This window comes from Saccopteryx leptura, chromosome 3 (genome assembly GCF_036850995.1).
Source record: "Saccopteryx leptura isolate mSacLep1 chromosome 3, mSacLep1_pri_phased_curated, whole genome shotgun sequence".
NCBI classification, from domain to species: Eukaryota; Metazoa; Chordata; class Mammalia; order Chiroptera; family Emballonuridae; genus Saccopteryx; species Saccopteryx leptura.
In genome coordinates, this window is record NC_089505.1 from 344,874,658 (window position 1) to 344,891,944 (window position 17,287).

The following is a 17,287-nucleotide window of genomic DNA, read 5'->3' on the forward strand; positions in this document are numbered from 1 at the left end:
AGCCCACCAGCTTGAACCCAAGGTCACTGGCTCCAGCAAGGGGTTACTCAGTCTGCTGAAAGCCCGCGGTCAAGGCACATATGAGAAAGCAATCAATGAACAACTAAGATATTGCAACGCGCAATGAAAAACTAATGATTGATGCTTCTCATCTCTCTCCATTCCTGTCTGTCTGTCCCTGTCTATCCCTCTCTCTGACTCACTCTCTGTCTCTGTAAAAAATAAATAAATAAAAATTAAACAAAATCCTCTCCACAGAAGCACTTCACAATCAGTGTGCAACTTCTATTTTTGCTGTGAGCTCCTTCGACAGTCATTCACAAACTCTGAGCTTCCAACAGGCTCTCTACTCACCCGTCTGGGACACGAAGAGCATGTTTTGACATCTACACCTTTCCCCACAATATTCTTTCTAAAAAAATCTTCTCCATTTTTTTTTGTATGTGTGTGTGTGTATATGTGTGTGTGACAGGGTCAGAGAGAGACAGAGAAAGAGTCAGATAGAGACAGACAGGAACGGAGAGAGATGAGAAGCATCAGTTCTTCGCTGCAGCATCTTAGTTTCTCATTGATTGCTTCCTCATATGTACCTTGACCTGGGGGCTATAGCAGACAAAGTGACCCCTTGCTCAAGCCAGCGACGTTGGGCTCAAGCTGGTGAGCCTTGCTCAAACCAGATGAGCCTATGCTCAAGCTGGCGACCTCGGGGTTTCGAACCTGTGTCCTCTGTGTCTCAGTTTGACACTCTATCCACTGCACCACTACTTGGTCAGGCAAATCTTCTCCATTTCTTAAACATGTTTTGCTCCTATAAGTTTTGCTCTTCAGGAAGTTTTCCTCAGCCACAACAACTAAAAAACAATACTTTCCCCTATAATCTCAGTACCTGTAACAATACTTATTCACATTTACAAATACAATTCTGCTTCTTTAATTCTGTAATGCCCATTTTCTCCTTCCCTATTAGACTACAAACTCTTTTGTCTATATCTTCTCCGCTCCCAATTAGCCTATGCCTTTAGAACACAAGAATTAATAGATGTTAAATAATTGGTTTGATAAACCTACAGACATGGCAGTGGGAAAATTATAGATTGCATTGGAAATTCAGCTCTAATATTTACTACCTGAATTGTATTGGACAGGTAGGTTCAAAAAAGGAATTAACACCTTGTAATATATTTTAGTAAAGTCAATTCAACTCAGTATTTACTCAAAATCATGTGGTTCTCATATTGAATAGTTTTTCCAGATTAAATACTTAAAGGCCAGTCTTGGAGCAGAAACAAAAATCACAAAAGGTTATTTAAAAGATTACTGCTGGACTTGAAATAATCACCAGAAATAACTCTGCATCTAAACATGCGACTTCTGATCATACTTAAGAATAGTAGTATGTAGAAAAGACAGCACAAGTTCAAAGGGTAACTGACCCTCAGTACAAATGTACATTTTCTAGATTCGCTAGAGAGCAGGAGTTCTATATTCACTAAGAGAATCGAAAAGTAAGTCAGAGGTAAGTCGAAAAGTCCTGATTCCATGTTGCCCAACCCTCTATCAATCAAGCCATGTTCACAATTATACCTTCAGCTTTCATTGAGGGATAAGCCCTCCCAAGCTGCCTTCTGCCGCTGGAAACATGCATTTATTATACAGATGTTGCTGAAGATACTGTCCCCCCATATTTCTCATAGCTCCCCATCTGAGAAATATGTTTAGAATGTGTCTCCCTAAGGAATTAGAATGTTTTCTTTTCTCTGAGAATTATCATGAATTTCCTCAGTTCTACGATGTAGAACCCATCACTCCCACACACATTCAAACACTTGAATGTGTCTGAAATTGGAATGAGTATTAATATATGTCCTGTGTATATGTGTGTTATGCATTTACGTGTGTATATAGTCACATATTTGTTTATACGTATATATGTGCTGTGTGTATATAGGTACATATGCATATGGTGCTTTATTCCTTTAAAAGCTGTTATAAAACTGTTATTCTATTTCATAATTAATCACTTATTATAAGTAAGAAGAGAAAGAACCATATCTACTCTCCCCTTTGCCTGGTAAGGAGCCCAAGTCCAAATTTTTAGCCCAATTATTTCAACCAATACATATTCGTATGCTCTATTTTGTCATTTCTGAGTCTAAGTTTTCCTAGTTCTAATCTTTTAAATTTGGTTTTTTTTCACATGTTATTAAATATCCTTTTATATTCAGTTATTAAATCTGAGTATTAGGCAGAATATAAGGGCATAACAACAATTATTAAATATCTGTGAAATAATACAGACACACAGATACATTAGGTCCAAGTATTATATATATAAACAGGTCAGTGGCAAAGCGAAATCTCTTGCCTTTTTATTCTTAGTTTAAATTAATTGTAATAACTTTTGCCATCTGAACCTTTTTGGCCCTCTCTAATGCACAAATAACTTTATCATCCTAAGCACTTCTGTATGATGACAACATAAATCACACTGGGATTTTAGTAAAAGTTGGTCATTATTTCCATGAAAATGGTCTTTTCCTGCCTCCTGGTCCTGGAGGCCATCCACACGTACTGCTCTAGGTCATTCCAGTAGCTGGAGAAAAATTTACAGGAAATCTCAATGAGCAAACTGCTGCGCCTTTTATCAACACCAGTGAAAGTCCCAAAGATGTGTCTGACGAGAAAAATAAGTTGTTCTAAGAAATCATTAGGGAATTTCTATTTGAAACTCTCTTATCTCATAAGAAAAAAAAAAAGTCCCCTGTAAATGAGGGGGTAAAATCCACCCCTGAAACCATGTGTGTCCTATTAAAGTTGTTTTTATTTTAGAGTATTGTAAAAATTGTTTTATATATTTTACATTAAGATCAGAGTAGCTTACTGCTGTGTAAAATTCATAAAAGAAAGGGCCCTCTGGAATTTTCCTGTCCTTGCCTTGTTGCATGCAGAATGACAGGCCTTCAGTGGCATATGCAGTTGAGAAATCCTTTTACAAGTACCCATAAAAGAGACGAGGACATGCTGCCCCAGACTGTAATTAAACGGGCCTCGCAGAGACTCCAGATGGAGTGGTAGAGAATGGCACAAAGGTGTGGCATCTTTCACTTGCTTGCTCTCTGGCCCCTCGGGCAAGCTGGGCTGGCACCAGGACAGGCTCAAAATGAAACAGGGAAGCGGTGGTCCTTCAGCCCGCCCTCGGCCTCCCTGTGATGGGTGCTTCGCACGCCCCAGGATTTCCACGTCTAAGCCCAAGGCTGCACTTAGCTTTGCCCTCCCTGCACATTTCATGACCTCCCATGCGCGCCACATCGGAGCCCACTTTTCTGCTCCTCCACTTCCTCAGACCCTGACCCTCGGAAATGTGACAACTGGTAGATCTGAAAGAAATCACTGCTAAAATAAAAACCCAGAAAAACAAAACAGCAAAACATCACCACTGCCAAGTATGAGTAGTTATCACCTATCCTCTTTCCAGCAAACAAGTGAAAAAAATTAAATGTGGTGGGTAGGGGGCACAGAGAGGGTGGGCATACTTTCCCAGACGCTGTCTAAAGTTGGGTTAAGATCATTGAAGAAGGAATTTTGGACACTTTAGCCACCGAAAGAAATGTTTACAGGCAGGTAGATCTTTGCTAAACATCAATTTAATATACTAACTTTACATTAGCATTTAAAATGTGGCTGCTTATGGGTGACTCTCAGTTTATAATCATTATAAAATAAACGTTACTATTAGTTGCCATGTAGCCAGAGTACCTGAGAAATAGTACAATTTGCTTAAAGTGACTAACACAAATCACTGATTTTAAAAATAATGAAATGTTTAGCATAGCAAACAGAAGGGCTACACAAATTTCCTTTTTTTAGATGTTGTCTTCTTCATATAAAAATTTTAGTAGTGCCTGACCAGGCAGTAGTGCTGTGGACAGAGCATCAACCTGGGACACTAAGGATCCAGGTTCAAAGCCCCAAGGTATCCGGCTTGAGCATAGGGTTGCTGGCTTGAAACCAGAGGTCACTGGCTTGAAGCTCAAGGTCTCTAACTGTAGCCCCCTAGTCAAGGCACATATGAGAAAGCTATCAATGAACAACTAAGGTGCCCCAACAAGTTGATGCTTCTCATCTTTCTCCCTTCCTGTCTGTCTATCTGTCTCTCTCTCGCTCGCTAAAAAAAATGAAGAAGAATTTCAATATTTACATTCCTGACAACTCTGAAAATTTCAAAAGAAAAGAGCTTTTACTCTTATCCTGTCTAAACTATTCTTGAGGTTGGCATGTATAAAACAGGCCTCATAAATTGCAACTCAAATGTAAACAAAATGTACAGAAATAAAGAACATATGTCTAAAGCATATTTTCTTGACCCTTATCCTACTGGAAATGTGCTTATTTCCTACTCTGTTTAATCCATCACAATCTACAACCATCTTACATTATCTAATACCTAGTCCACATGTTGCTGTCAATTTATACACAGAAAACAAAGATTACAGAGGTCTTGTTACTATTGTCTATTAAAAAGCAGATGTTTGCAGAAATATAGGGTCTAAGTTGCTAAATAATATATATTTTCTTTTGTTTCTTATCCAATTAAAAGCCACTTTAAAAAAATAGATAATGGTTAAACAAGGTCTCATATTTCCCCATTAAAACAGTGTGTGGTAGGAGATTACATATTTAAATTTTAGCACACTCCTGAGAAAATACGATTAAGGCTTAAGGAATTGCGCTATATTATTACTAACAACTGCGGTACGATGAATTTAGGCAGCCATGAGCCAAAGGGACGAAAAGCTATCTGAGCATATGCCAAAGCATCACCTAAATTACTTCAACAGTCTGAGTGCTTCAATGTGTCAGAAAGAGGAAAACCATGCTGGGCACAGAGCTACTAGATGTGGGGGTGGGCTCGGATCCCAGCGTTCTCTTGCAGACCAGGGAGGCAGGGAATAGAGATGAATGCTGGATGTGACTCAACACCAGGCAGCCTCAGCTAGAGGGGGAATTTGAAAGACTAAGGATGGAAAGAACAATTTGAAGTCACTCTTATTTTTCCAAAAAAAAACTAAGGACCAATGACATTAAATTATAGAAGAAGGGTCTTAGAAGGGGCAACTGAACCAAAGCAAAGCCAGTGGGTGGCTCAACACTTCGGCATTTCTGAAATGACCTTTGGGGTGTGTTCCACTAGCTCTTTCAAGTTAGAAGAAGTTGGGAGGGGGTGGTGATGACAGGGTGCCACGTTTTCTAAAAGTTTTTGTAGAGCAAAAGTAAAATGATGTGTCTTTTGGAAGGAGAAACAGTTTAAAGTTGGCTACTTCAATGATAGACACCATGGCTTTATCTTTGATTTTTATTATAAGGAACAAGGAAAAGGCACAGGAAAAGCTGTGTTTCCTAGGTAGCAAAACATTGGTCCTACTCTTGGCTCTTCCACTAGAAACTTGCTATGTATCACCTTGGATCAGTCAGAGCCTTCCTAAACCTCAGCTCCTTCTTCCTCTCTAATGTACAGTGGGAAGATGGAGAGAGTCACAAAACATAGCCATTGAGTCAGTACCTAAACAGTTTCCTTTCAGGCCTATCAAAATATCTCCTTCATTCAGATCTCTTATCAAATGTTACTCCCTCAACTCCCCTGAATACCTTACATAAAACAAACACTCCCAACCAACTTTTTCACTGGCTCCTTACCCTGCTTTATTTTTCTTCATAGCCTCTATCTCCACATGAAACTCTGCACTCATATACTTCATTATTGCCATTAGAAAAAAACCTCTATATGCCCTGGCCAGTTGGCTCAACGGTAGAGCATCAGCGTAGCATGTGGAAGTCCTAGGTTCAATTCTCGGTCAGGGCACACAGGAGAAGCAACCATCTGCTTCTCCACCCCTGCCCCACTTCTCTCTCTTTCTCTTTCTTTTCCCTTCCCACACCCATGGCTCAAATGGTTTGAGCAAATTGGCACCAGGCGCTGAGGATGGCTCTATGGCCTTGCTTCAGGCGCTGAAGTAGCTTGGTTGCCAAGCAATGGAACAGCAGCCCAGATGCACAGAGCATCACCCTGTAGGGAGCTTGCCCAGGTGGATCCTGGTTGCAGTGCATGCAGGAGTCTGTCTCCCTGCCTCCCTGCCTCTCATTTAATAAAATAAATTTAAAAACCTCTATAAGGACTCAATATTATGCCTAGACCAAATGATTGGTACACAGCCATACTCAAGGAATATCTAATGAATAAATTAAAAGTAGTTGTCATGAGACCTTACAAAGTAATGAGTCCCATGTGGACAAGACAGACTATTTCAGGTCAAGGTTGTGTTGGCCAATCCTGTGAAAGAGTGAAAGATTACAACCACTTCAAAGGTCAACATTTTCCCCTGTACAATGAGTGTCTTCCAACTTTGCACCTCCACAAATATGATTTTGTTCTTCTAATGTCATTTAAATATATAATAGTAGCATGTCTGTATTTTCCTGTTACTATATTGCCTAATATACACCCTCATTCAGACTTGAAATTCCTTTCATTTAAAGATGCAGATTATATATTAATAGAATAAATTAGTCCCAACATTGTGAGTTCTAGTACTTGATGTGCTCAGGGTGGATGGAAGGGAAGACATTATATCTGCAGTGAGTACAGCCTTCATTTTTAAGTAGTCCATTCTTTTCCCCCTTGTTTCCTATATTCACTGTTTGATATAATTTTTCTCTCACTCACTATCCATCTTTCTTTTTCTTTTTTTTCATGGTCATTTAAGCTCTTCTCTTTTTCCTCTTTCTTTGTCTCCCTGCTCTCTTGGTAGGTAAACCACAGGTCATATGTGGATTTAAAGAGTCTTGCATAGCCTTTGAAGGCTGACTACCTGTGAGAAGGGAAGAGAAGGAAGAGAAAGGGTGGGAGCTGCCAGATGTGAAAGGCTTAGCAAAGGCCCAGTGCAGCTACTGAAAAAGTGTTCAGTTCTTTGGTTCTAAAATTGTGTTCGGGCTTATGTGTCTCTTCTTCACCCTTCCTGTGACAACCACAGAACTTATTCATATCTTCTGACAATTAATTTCAGGCTCACTGGATTTTGGAAGTGGACTGGATCTTAGAGCTCATCTACCCTAATACCATCCAATTTACAAATGAGGAAATAGCAGCCAAAAGAGGTTAAGTGACTTGCCAAGGGTCACAGAATGAATGACTTGACAGGGTACAGAGACTCAACTCTCCTGATCACCAGAACAGAATCCTGAAAATGACTGTCAGAAAAACCCAAGAAACTCTACAGGTTATTGTCATCAGAAATGAAAGAAAAGATAACTAACTAAAAAGAAAAATTTGGGAAGAAACACCAAGTCACTTCAAGTGTAAATCAATCTACGACTTAGACTATTTTCAGATAATCTTTCTTTTTTCAAAAAGCAAAAAAGCATGTGACCATTAAGGGGAAAATAGGATGAAGCATTACACTGTGTTTTATTATTTTTTTTTAATATTGCATTCATTTATTTTCTTATTTCTAATAGTTTTTCATGTAATATCTTCTACACTTTGTGACTATTCCATTCTGCTGACCTCTAACTCCTGCCTTCCAGTAATTAAAAGCAGCTGATTTTCATGTGCTGGTGCTTTAGTGTGAAGGAGGTTAAGGCTGCGTGTGTGTGCAATCAGGTTAAGACTGGCTCCAACAGGAGAAAAATCCATACATATGTTGGAAAGATCTGAAAAATGCCTGTATTCCCAACCTGATTACGACTTACATTTTTGCATGGCTTGTCAAAGCAGATCACTAAAATCAAATCAAGATGTAAAATGGGATGAAGTGGTTTTCTTCTCCATTCTCCCATTAATCACCGTGACCTACTGAAGAAAGGAACGTTTTGCTCTCTCACCTGAGGCAAGGTGAGATACTCCACTGGAAGTTATGCCAATTTTTGTCAATTGGTGCTCAAGTTCCAAAATTAATTTTCTAGTTTTAATTTCTTACATTTTTAAATAGAAGTTATTTTATTGCAGAGTAATTTTCCATCTCTAATCAACAATTCTATTGTAGCTTTCTTTACATAAAACATAAAACAAATTTCCGTCTAACTTTTTAGACTTACTAACTTTAAAGGCAATCTAAAAATTGAATTTATTGAACTGAAAATGTAAATTTGGGGATTAGAACAATAGCCAGTTTCTCCTAGTAAATAATATTTGATTAAACCTAGATATGAATTAAATTAGAGTTCATTCCTGGTTATCAAAAAGAGAATATTAACAGATGACACATAAGCATTTGCTTTGGCATAATTTGAATTGCTGATAGTGTCAGGCTGAACTCTATAAGACAGCATACTGTTGTTGGTAGCACAAAGACTATGAGTGCAATAAACATTCCAGGCTAACAATCTAGCTGTTATCTACAAAATTCTCAAGCAAGACTAGGGCTAGGTCAAAATCATTTGGGAGGAGAGAGGAATATTCTGGCTTTTGTTACACATAAGCATGTTTGTTATAGGAGCATTTTCAGGTTAATTTTTTGCTATTAACGTAAACCACAATTGGGGGACCATATTGCTGGAAGAGAAATGGGGGGAGGGGAGTTATATAAACAATATACAACAAAGGAAGTCTTTATTTCCAATACCTGAATACATCAGGTTTGTTTTTAGGTACAAGGTTGCAGGTTAAATGCTTTCAGCTATCCAAGAAGTGGCTTATTAGTTTTGTAAGAAAATATTTTCTCATATTTTGACTGAAAAATACCCAGTTTAAGTGAACAAAACCATCCTTGTTAGTGAAAAGCGAATCCAAAAAACTTTGTTTCAAAGACCCAGCAAAGCAAAGCAAAACTAATTCAAGAGGAAAAGCTGCTTTCCTAATAGTAGCTTCTGAATCTGGATCTAATAGTTCTCAAAGGCCGACTGGAGTCTTTGAGTCTTAAACGTTTGTCTTCCTCCACGGATCATAGACATTCTCTATGAGGCAGCATAATACGGATATAAATCCATTTTAAGCAGAGATATATTCTCTCTCTGGCCTATAACCACAAAGCTGAAAAACTATGCACCACCACAGCAAAAATAAAGGCATACAAAAGTTCTGATTATTTTCTGGGGCAATTTTCCAAATGCAGCTTTCTTTTTTGCTTTTCTATGTTGTGGACTAGAAACACTCCAGCTTCATCTCTGGTAACGCGGCATCCGTCAGCGAGAAAATAAACCGTAACAAGCGACTGTGCTTTAAGAGCCACGGGGACGGCGCTGAGAACTACATTTCAAACAGACTGACTCTGCTTCAGCCAGCACCTGAGCTCTGGACGCGTCCCCTAATTTGTAAATGGGCCTAATCCTGTTATTACAGAATAATTACTGCAAATCAGCACAATTACTACAAAGACATGAATAAACACACACATACCAGTAGCTGTTTGCTACAAATTATTATCAAAACAAAGAGAACCGGCTAATTGTGGTAACATTAAGACAGCGTTTATTCCTCCCAATTTTTGGGCAAGTTTATTTTAAGTTGTCATCTCCAACTAGTAATGATGCAGAGGATTTTACAGATTCCATAAACCTTTCTAATCTAAACTCTTCTCAACTGAAAGCTGGCTGCTTCCCTCAGAGCAGCATCTGCAAAAGCCTGATTTCATAAGACCCACTTTAACGGCACATTCACACACACACACACACACACACACACACACACACACACACACACACACTTAGAAATCTCAATTTCGAAAGCTCATCTGATTGTAAAGATATCATGAAAGCAAACAAAATATCCACTTTATATTCTTCACAATTTAGGCATCCATCTCTAAATCAGTACAACGTGGAACTTTGCCCTCTGACCCATTTCATTAGCAGGCTGCCTTCGAAGATCGTGACTCTGTGTTGGGAGGGAGGTGGTTAGGGAAGAGGCTAATGCAGAAAGTCCATAGCCTGCGGTAGTGATGATTCAAACTCACCTCCAGGACAGTGCCTCATGGCCATCTTACATCTCCTGGATTCAGCAATGGTTGGACATGGTATTGTGTCTTTTGCTGGTTTTTTAACAATTTGCCGCGTTCTGGTTTCCAGACCCCATTTAAATCCACATGTGCGATTATTTCTGCTACAAGTTCCCCATTCACTCCAATGGCCAACTTCACATCCTTCTAATAAAGATTAAAAAAAATACAAACACAGATAATAATTTGGTATCCACTTGCTCCACTGTCATTAAATTTATATAGCAGTGTTTCACCCACTCTCTCCACCTCCAGATACCAAAAATTAATTTGTACAACCCTCAAAAACCTATATTCACCTTTCAGGACCTTTAATTCTTTGATGCATAGGGTTAATTTTATTTACAACAATTGTCCCATAAGTAATTTAAAAACTATTACTTTTTATTTGTCTTTGTTTTTTGAAGAGATGCTACTGGTCCATTCTTCAAAACACCAGATTATATAATCTCTAAAAGATTCAACAACTAAAACCTACCACAGAAGATAGTATTTTCATACATGACAGAAGACAAAATTTTACAGGTTCATTTCAAATGCTCCCACTGAAATTCACGAGTGTATTAGTTTTTTTTTGAAAGTAAGTACTTGGTAAAAAAGATAAGGTGGTTGTTTTGCATTTTCAGATTATCTCACTTATTTCTATAGTTGTCTGGGAACCACAATATGTATTTACAATTCCCTAAAATGGTGCTATACATTATTATAATTTGAAAAGTAAACAAGTATGATCAGATATTTGAAAAATGTATGATTTTCCTAGATTATATATCAACTCTTAGCATCCCCTTTTAGAAAATTCATACAGCGAGTTTACACTATCCTCAAACTCATGGAGTGAGGATGAAAAATAAATGATAAAAAATAGGAAAAGTTAAACTTCCTCATCAAATTCACCATTAAAAACCCCCTTCACACAACCAGGTCAAGACTCAGGCCCAGGGTCCACACACAATGTTTCAGCATTTCAGCTCTTAGCAGGCATTATGTATGGTTACTCTTAGATTTTTCAGAGCTATTCCAGATTTGTATTCAGGTGAAAAAAAAAAAAGATTTGTATTCAGGGAAATGCATAGGACTTGATTTGTAATTTGTTTATATTTAAGGGTTTCATAAGAGTTTCCACTGACCGTTTGAAATGGGCGTGGGTCGTGCCTCTCAAAAGCAAACTCAACATTCTCAATATGCTCTTCTAGTGACTTTCTTATTTTTAATAGGGTGTTGCCCGTATGAATGTATTCACTCACATATAAATAGGAACATAAGTACACATTTTTTCATAAGCCTCTTATTGAAATGTGTGTTCTCTGCAAGCTTTCAAATATATAATTATAAACCTTTTTAGCAATATTTCTGCAGGAAAATGTTCTCAATTTTCTTTTAAGTTTCCATTTCAAGGAAATGGAAAGTCTCACTTATACTACAAAGCTCTGTTGTACATCATATCAATGTATAACATGTCAAATAAAAGTCAGGGGTAGGGGTAGAGGAATGGGAGCAGTGAAAACGCCTAACATCTAAGAATACATTCAGGCATATCAAAATGTATGTACTGACAGATCTTTACCTTTTAATCAGTAGTATAAAAAACAAAACCATATAAAAACAGTGAGCCCTGGCCGGTTGGCTCAGCGGTAGAGCGTCGGCCTGGCGTGCGGGGGACCCGGGTTCGATTCCCGGCCAGGGCACATAGGAGAAGCGCCCATTTGCTTCTCCACCCCCCCTCCTTCCTCTCTGTCTCTCTCTTCCCCTCCCGCAGCCAAGGCTCCATTGGAGCAAAGATGGCCCGGGCGCTGGGGATGGCTCCTTGGCCTCTGCCTCAGGCGCTAGAGTGGCTCTGGTGGCAGAGCGACCCCCCGGAGGGGCAGAGCATCGCCCCCTGGTGGGCAGAGCTTCGCCCCTGGTGGGCGTGCCGGGTGGATCCCGGTCGGGCGCATGCGGGAGTCTGTCTGACTGTCTCTCCCCGTTTCCAGCTTCAGAAAAATAAAATAAAAAAAAACAGTGAAAAGGTAGTATAAGCAAGTGTTTTTCAAACACTCAAAAATGTGAAATTTATAAAATGTATATTCATTATTACTTACAAATGGTATCTACAGTTATATTAAATTATGCATTCTTGCTACCTAAATTTAATAAAATTATTTTAGCGCACTTTGCAATATGCAGTCAATAATCTAGATATGTTTTGCACAACACTTTCTTTCCACTGATTTTTAAAACACAAATGGCTAAGAAGATAATATACATAACAAAAGTGAAAGAATCATTAAGTACAGGGTGCTGCTTGAAAACTGTTTTTGTTTTAAACAATTCGTTTTTCCTTAACAGATACTAATATAATTTATTAAGATAATTAAGAAATAGTTGTATTACTCATATGATAAAAGTACTATCAGCCTTTAAATAGTTGAATCTAGCAAATGTTCAACTAGTAAAATTTGCAACAAGATGTAATATATGAGACTACCCAATGTCATTATGCCCAAAGAATTCAAAGTCAGCAAAAAATTTAATTTTCAGTTCTAATTAACGAGAGACCCAATTTTTTTAAGTGAAATATATCCAGCCATTTTTTTTAAAGAAACAGGTGTTAAAAGTTGTAGTTTGAAAGTTACACGAAAAACTACTCACCCACACATTCCATGGTTTCATCTAATGGTGCAAAACCATCTGGACATTCATCAAAGCAACGGCCTCTATGCAAATAAAAGCCTACTTTGCACTTGGTACAAAAGTCTTTGCTAAAGCAAGAATCACAGTTTTCTATTCTGCATCCTAAAAACAATTTTAAAGAGAAAAAGAGAAAAGTTCAGTCAGAGACATTGCACTTGTTTTGCAAATAAAACTTTCACAAACTCATCGGTCAGCTCAATAGAAATTCTAGTGGTCAGAGAAATATGTGTTCAACTCATTTGTTCCCTGATGGCCTCTCATTCTAAATCACTCCTACAGCTTACCACATCAATAAACCCAGACACAATTCCAGCCCTGAGCCCTCGGCAGCATGGGACCCTTCAGAAATGTTTGCAACTCCAAATGGGATTAAAAATGATTTAAAAGAAAAAGAAAACACCCCCACTACAAATTACATTGCTGCTGGGATTGAAATCTGTTCTGTTCATCAAAAGACCTACAGTGGAAAATACAAAGGGAATTCTCTAATCAGTATCTTCTGTTTCAGGACAGTAAATTAAAATTCTGTTTATGTTGGTCAGTGCTGGCATTTACTTTCATCAGACGGTTTCTTAATTTGGAGGGGAGGTTTAGATCTTTAAAAAAAAACACAATGTGCCAAAGGCTTTACTTTACTTTACTTGACTTGACTTGACTTTACATGCATCTTCATTTACTCTTCATAATAAACCTACAATGCAGACAGTGCTATCCCTATTTTGCAAATAAGGAACCTGAGGCTAAGAGAGATTAAGTCATACAGGCAGTAGTGGCTGAGTGGGTTCTGAAAGCCCCCAAACAGATTGCCTCCTACATCTGTTTTTTTTTTTCTCTAATCTGCTAACTGAATTTCACTAGGAGCAGGTTGTGAAACAGGACTTTCAGGCCTCCTGCATCTGGGTTGGAACACCAGATATGCCCTTACCAGCTCTGTGACTCTGGACAACTGCGTGCCTCTCTGAGCCTCTATTTCCTTCTGTGTAAAGCAAAGATGTCACTGACATTACAAGGCTGTTATAAGAACTTCTAATAATATACATAAATTGGCCTGACCAGGAGGTGGCTCAGTGGATAGAGCGTCGGACTGGGACCTGGAGGACCCAGGTTCAAAAACCTCAAGGTTGCCGACTTGAGCGTGGGCTCGTCTGGTTTGAGCAAGGCTCACCAGCTTGATCCCAAGGTCGCTGGCTTGAACAAGGGGTCATTCGGTCTGCTGTAGCCCCCCCGGGTCAAGGCACATAGAGAAAGCAATCAATGAACAACTAAGGTGCCACAACAAAGAATTTATGCTTCTCATCTCTCTCCCTTTCTGTCTGTCTGTCCCTATCTGTCTCTCTCTTTCTCTGTCACACACACAAAAAAAGTGTGTATACACACACACACACACATACATAAATTGACTGGCTCATAATCGGTAGTTCCCACAGAGAAGCAATAATGAATTAGAAGCATGTATTTTTCAACTAAACAACACATATTACAACAAGGTGGAAAGAAAAGCAATAATTTCTTTTGGCTTCTAGGTCATATTTCCTGATAGGTCAGAGATAACTGATTGCACAGTGAAAATAAATATACTCTAAACCAGTGGTTTTCAACTTTTTTACACTTTTGTGGACTGGTAAAAACAGGAGAATAATTTTGGAGACAGCTGAGGCAGAAATCACATTGAGCGTAAGTGAATTCAACTAAGATCACTGGGTCTGTAATCTTCACACAACATCAGAGTGGTTAACTCTTTCGTGGACCAGCACGAAATATCTGCCAGACCTGATCTGTGGACCGGCAGTTGAAAAACACAGCTCTAAACCACTCTTCAAAGAGAGGAAAGGAGAGAAGGTTAGAGGATTGGTTAATCGAAAGGTCATGTTTTCAACAGATTATAGTATATTATTACTTGCAGCAGATTTAATTGATGGTAATTAGCAGCATATAACGCTCTATGAAAGCTCCATGGCATTGCTTTTGTTCATTTAACAAGCCTCTGAGTGCCAGTACTATATTTGGAGCTTTAATGATTCAGAAAAGCTTTAAAATATATAGTTCCTGCAATCAAAGAAATAACGGATAGAACATAGTAACCAAAACATGAAATCACTGAATATTAAAATTTTGAAAATTATGAAATATAAAACCAGAAAGTAGAATTAAAGGCTAAAAAAATATACATTTTACTAAAATAAATTGTATTACAAATAATGACAGTTTCTGGACCTATAAAAAGAAAATGGCAACTCTTTACAATTGAATATTGAGTCTAAACGGGTCTTCATGTATGAAATGACCACCATGAAGCAGTTAATTCAACTTCTAAAATGTTACCATATTTACAATGGGAAAACCAGCCATGTGTGGGTGAAAGCCCATAGTCAAATTATAGTATTGCTCCTTTTAGGGAGAATGGTGGGCACAGGACACTTTATCAACCCCTTTAAAAGATTTATTTGTAGTCTTAAATGCTAGAACGTGTATTTTAACAAAACAGTGGTCTATAGCTGGTCAGAACCTTCTTAATCATGGTGAAAATATATGACCATCAAGTCCACAAACTGTTGGTTTTCTTGCTACTTCTTTTTTAAAAGCAAGCAGCGCTTCCTGTTTGCAAAATTATTTCCAAAGAAATAATGATAAAAATTCCAAAGATAAAACAGAACTAAAGGATGAAAAGAACAAAGTATATTTTTTTAAAAATAGGACTATACACTTCATAAATCAATTGTTATCTAGAAAGTCTGACTTTTCTTTAAAACATGACCCGCACCAACAAGCTTTGCAGCCAAAAAGTTATAGCAATCAGCATTTGGAATTAATTTGACAAGGTCCTTTGCTGATCTTTATTGTTACCCATAACCCCCTCTCCTCATTGGGCACCATGCTCCTAATACCAGTTCACAGAGTACGGAACTTCTGAAATGCTTGTCATTCTCTGTAAAGTCCCATAGGACTTCTTTAGGCATAAATCCTGCTAGAAAAAAACTTATCTGTCTTCAAAGCTAAGTAGAATAAAAATCTGATGCATTCAAATTACAGAATACTATCCCCATGAAAAACCATGAGGTGAATTATAAACAATGACTGAAAATAAGCATGAACACCACAGGTAAGTGAAAGAAGGCAGTTGCAGGGTAGCTAGGAGAGGACACAATAAAACCACATTTGCACGTGTATATGTGTACATGAAGTAGCTCGGGGAAGTAAATTTGAGAGAGATGTTAAAAAATATCTATTTCTGAATTATATGAAATATTTTATCATTATAATGCATTCAGTATTAAAGTAACACAAAGTTATTGCAGTATACATTTGTGACTTACTTGAATTTACAGAAAATAAAACTTGATTAACATTCTAAAATAAATTATTTTGATTTTTAAGGCATTAAAGAATAAAGGAATATTATCCTATTCCAAATATCTCTAAATTTGGGTGCATGAAGATACAGTGTGTCCGTAAAGTCACGGTGCACTTTTGACCGGTCACAGGAAAGCAACAAAAGATGCTTAAAATGTGAAATCTGCACCAAATAAAAGGAAAACTCTCCCAGTTTCATACCTATTCAGTGCAGTTTGATGTGGGCTCACGCACAGATTTTTTAGGGCTCCTTAGGTAGCTATCCAGTATAGCCTCTACAGACTCGTCACTGACTGATGGCCTACCAGAACGGGGTTTCTCCACCAAATTGTCGGTTTCCATCAACTGCTTATCCAACCGAGTAATGTTATTCCTATGTGGTGGCGCTTCGTTATAAACACGCCGATATTCATGTTGCACTTTAGTCACGGATTCGAATTTAGTGAGCCACAGAACACACTGAACTTTCCTCTGTACCGTCCACATCTCGACTGGCATGGCCGTGGGCTGCTCCGCTGTATACATGGTGTTACGTCATCATCTGCGCATGCGCACATGCTGCCACATCATCCTACAGAAACTGGGAGGGTTTTCCTTTTATTTGGTGCAGATTTCACATTTCTATCATCTTTTGTTGCTTTCCTGTGACCGTCAAAAGTGCACCATGACTTTACGGACACACTGTATTCCCCTTACTTCACAATGTCGAAGGTGTTTCTGCCTTCACCTTACACAGTCATTTGACCATCTCTTAACAGGATCCTTTGCTTTCATATGTTCAGTAGCACTTTTCTTTCACTCAGATCATAAGGGGGAAAACTAAATTATTTTTTATTCAATAAAGCATTTAAGCAGAAGCTTTGATTGGTGCCTGTCCCAACATCACCAGAGGCTCCGCTGACCTTCCTGGTCTCAGTCACTTTTTGCTACAACATAAAACCAATGTCCACAGCCATACATTCACCTGCCTGAACTGACACGACTCATCTTTTCACAGACACCTATGAACTGAAAGCTTTTTAAACTTAGCAACTTCACGAACCACCTACCCCAGAAATCTACATCTGGACATGCTCCCACACCTGGAATCCTGTCCTCGCTGGCTCCAGGTCCTTCCACAACCCCTGCCCTCTGCTGCCATTTCTCCTGAAACTACCTCTGTTGCTTTGGAGAAAACCACTATTGGTGAGTCCTCATCATCCTATGCTTCCCAGCCTATAGCCCAAAACTTCTTAAGCACATTACCCTTAAATAATTGTGATTTACATCATCTT

At 38.4% G+C, this 17,287-nt stretch overlaps 1 protein-coding gene across 1 annotated transcript in view; it reads right to left on the bottom strand.

The window, feature by feature from the left end:
* RSPO2 (R-spondin 2) overlaps positions 1–17,287 on the bottom strand; it is a 177,345-nt gene that overhangs the window by 45,401 nt on the left and 114,657 nt on the right. Inside the window, exons 4-5 of the mRNA XM_066372489.1 lie at positions 12,621–12,764; positions 9,948–10,136 (exon numbers count right to left, since the gene is read on the bottom strand). Of these exons, the coding sequence (XP_066228586.1) occupies positions 9,948–10,136; positions 12,621–12,764 (333 nt within the window). The remainder of the gene's footprint in view (positions 1–9,947; positions 10,137–12,620; positions 12,765–17,287) is intronic.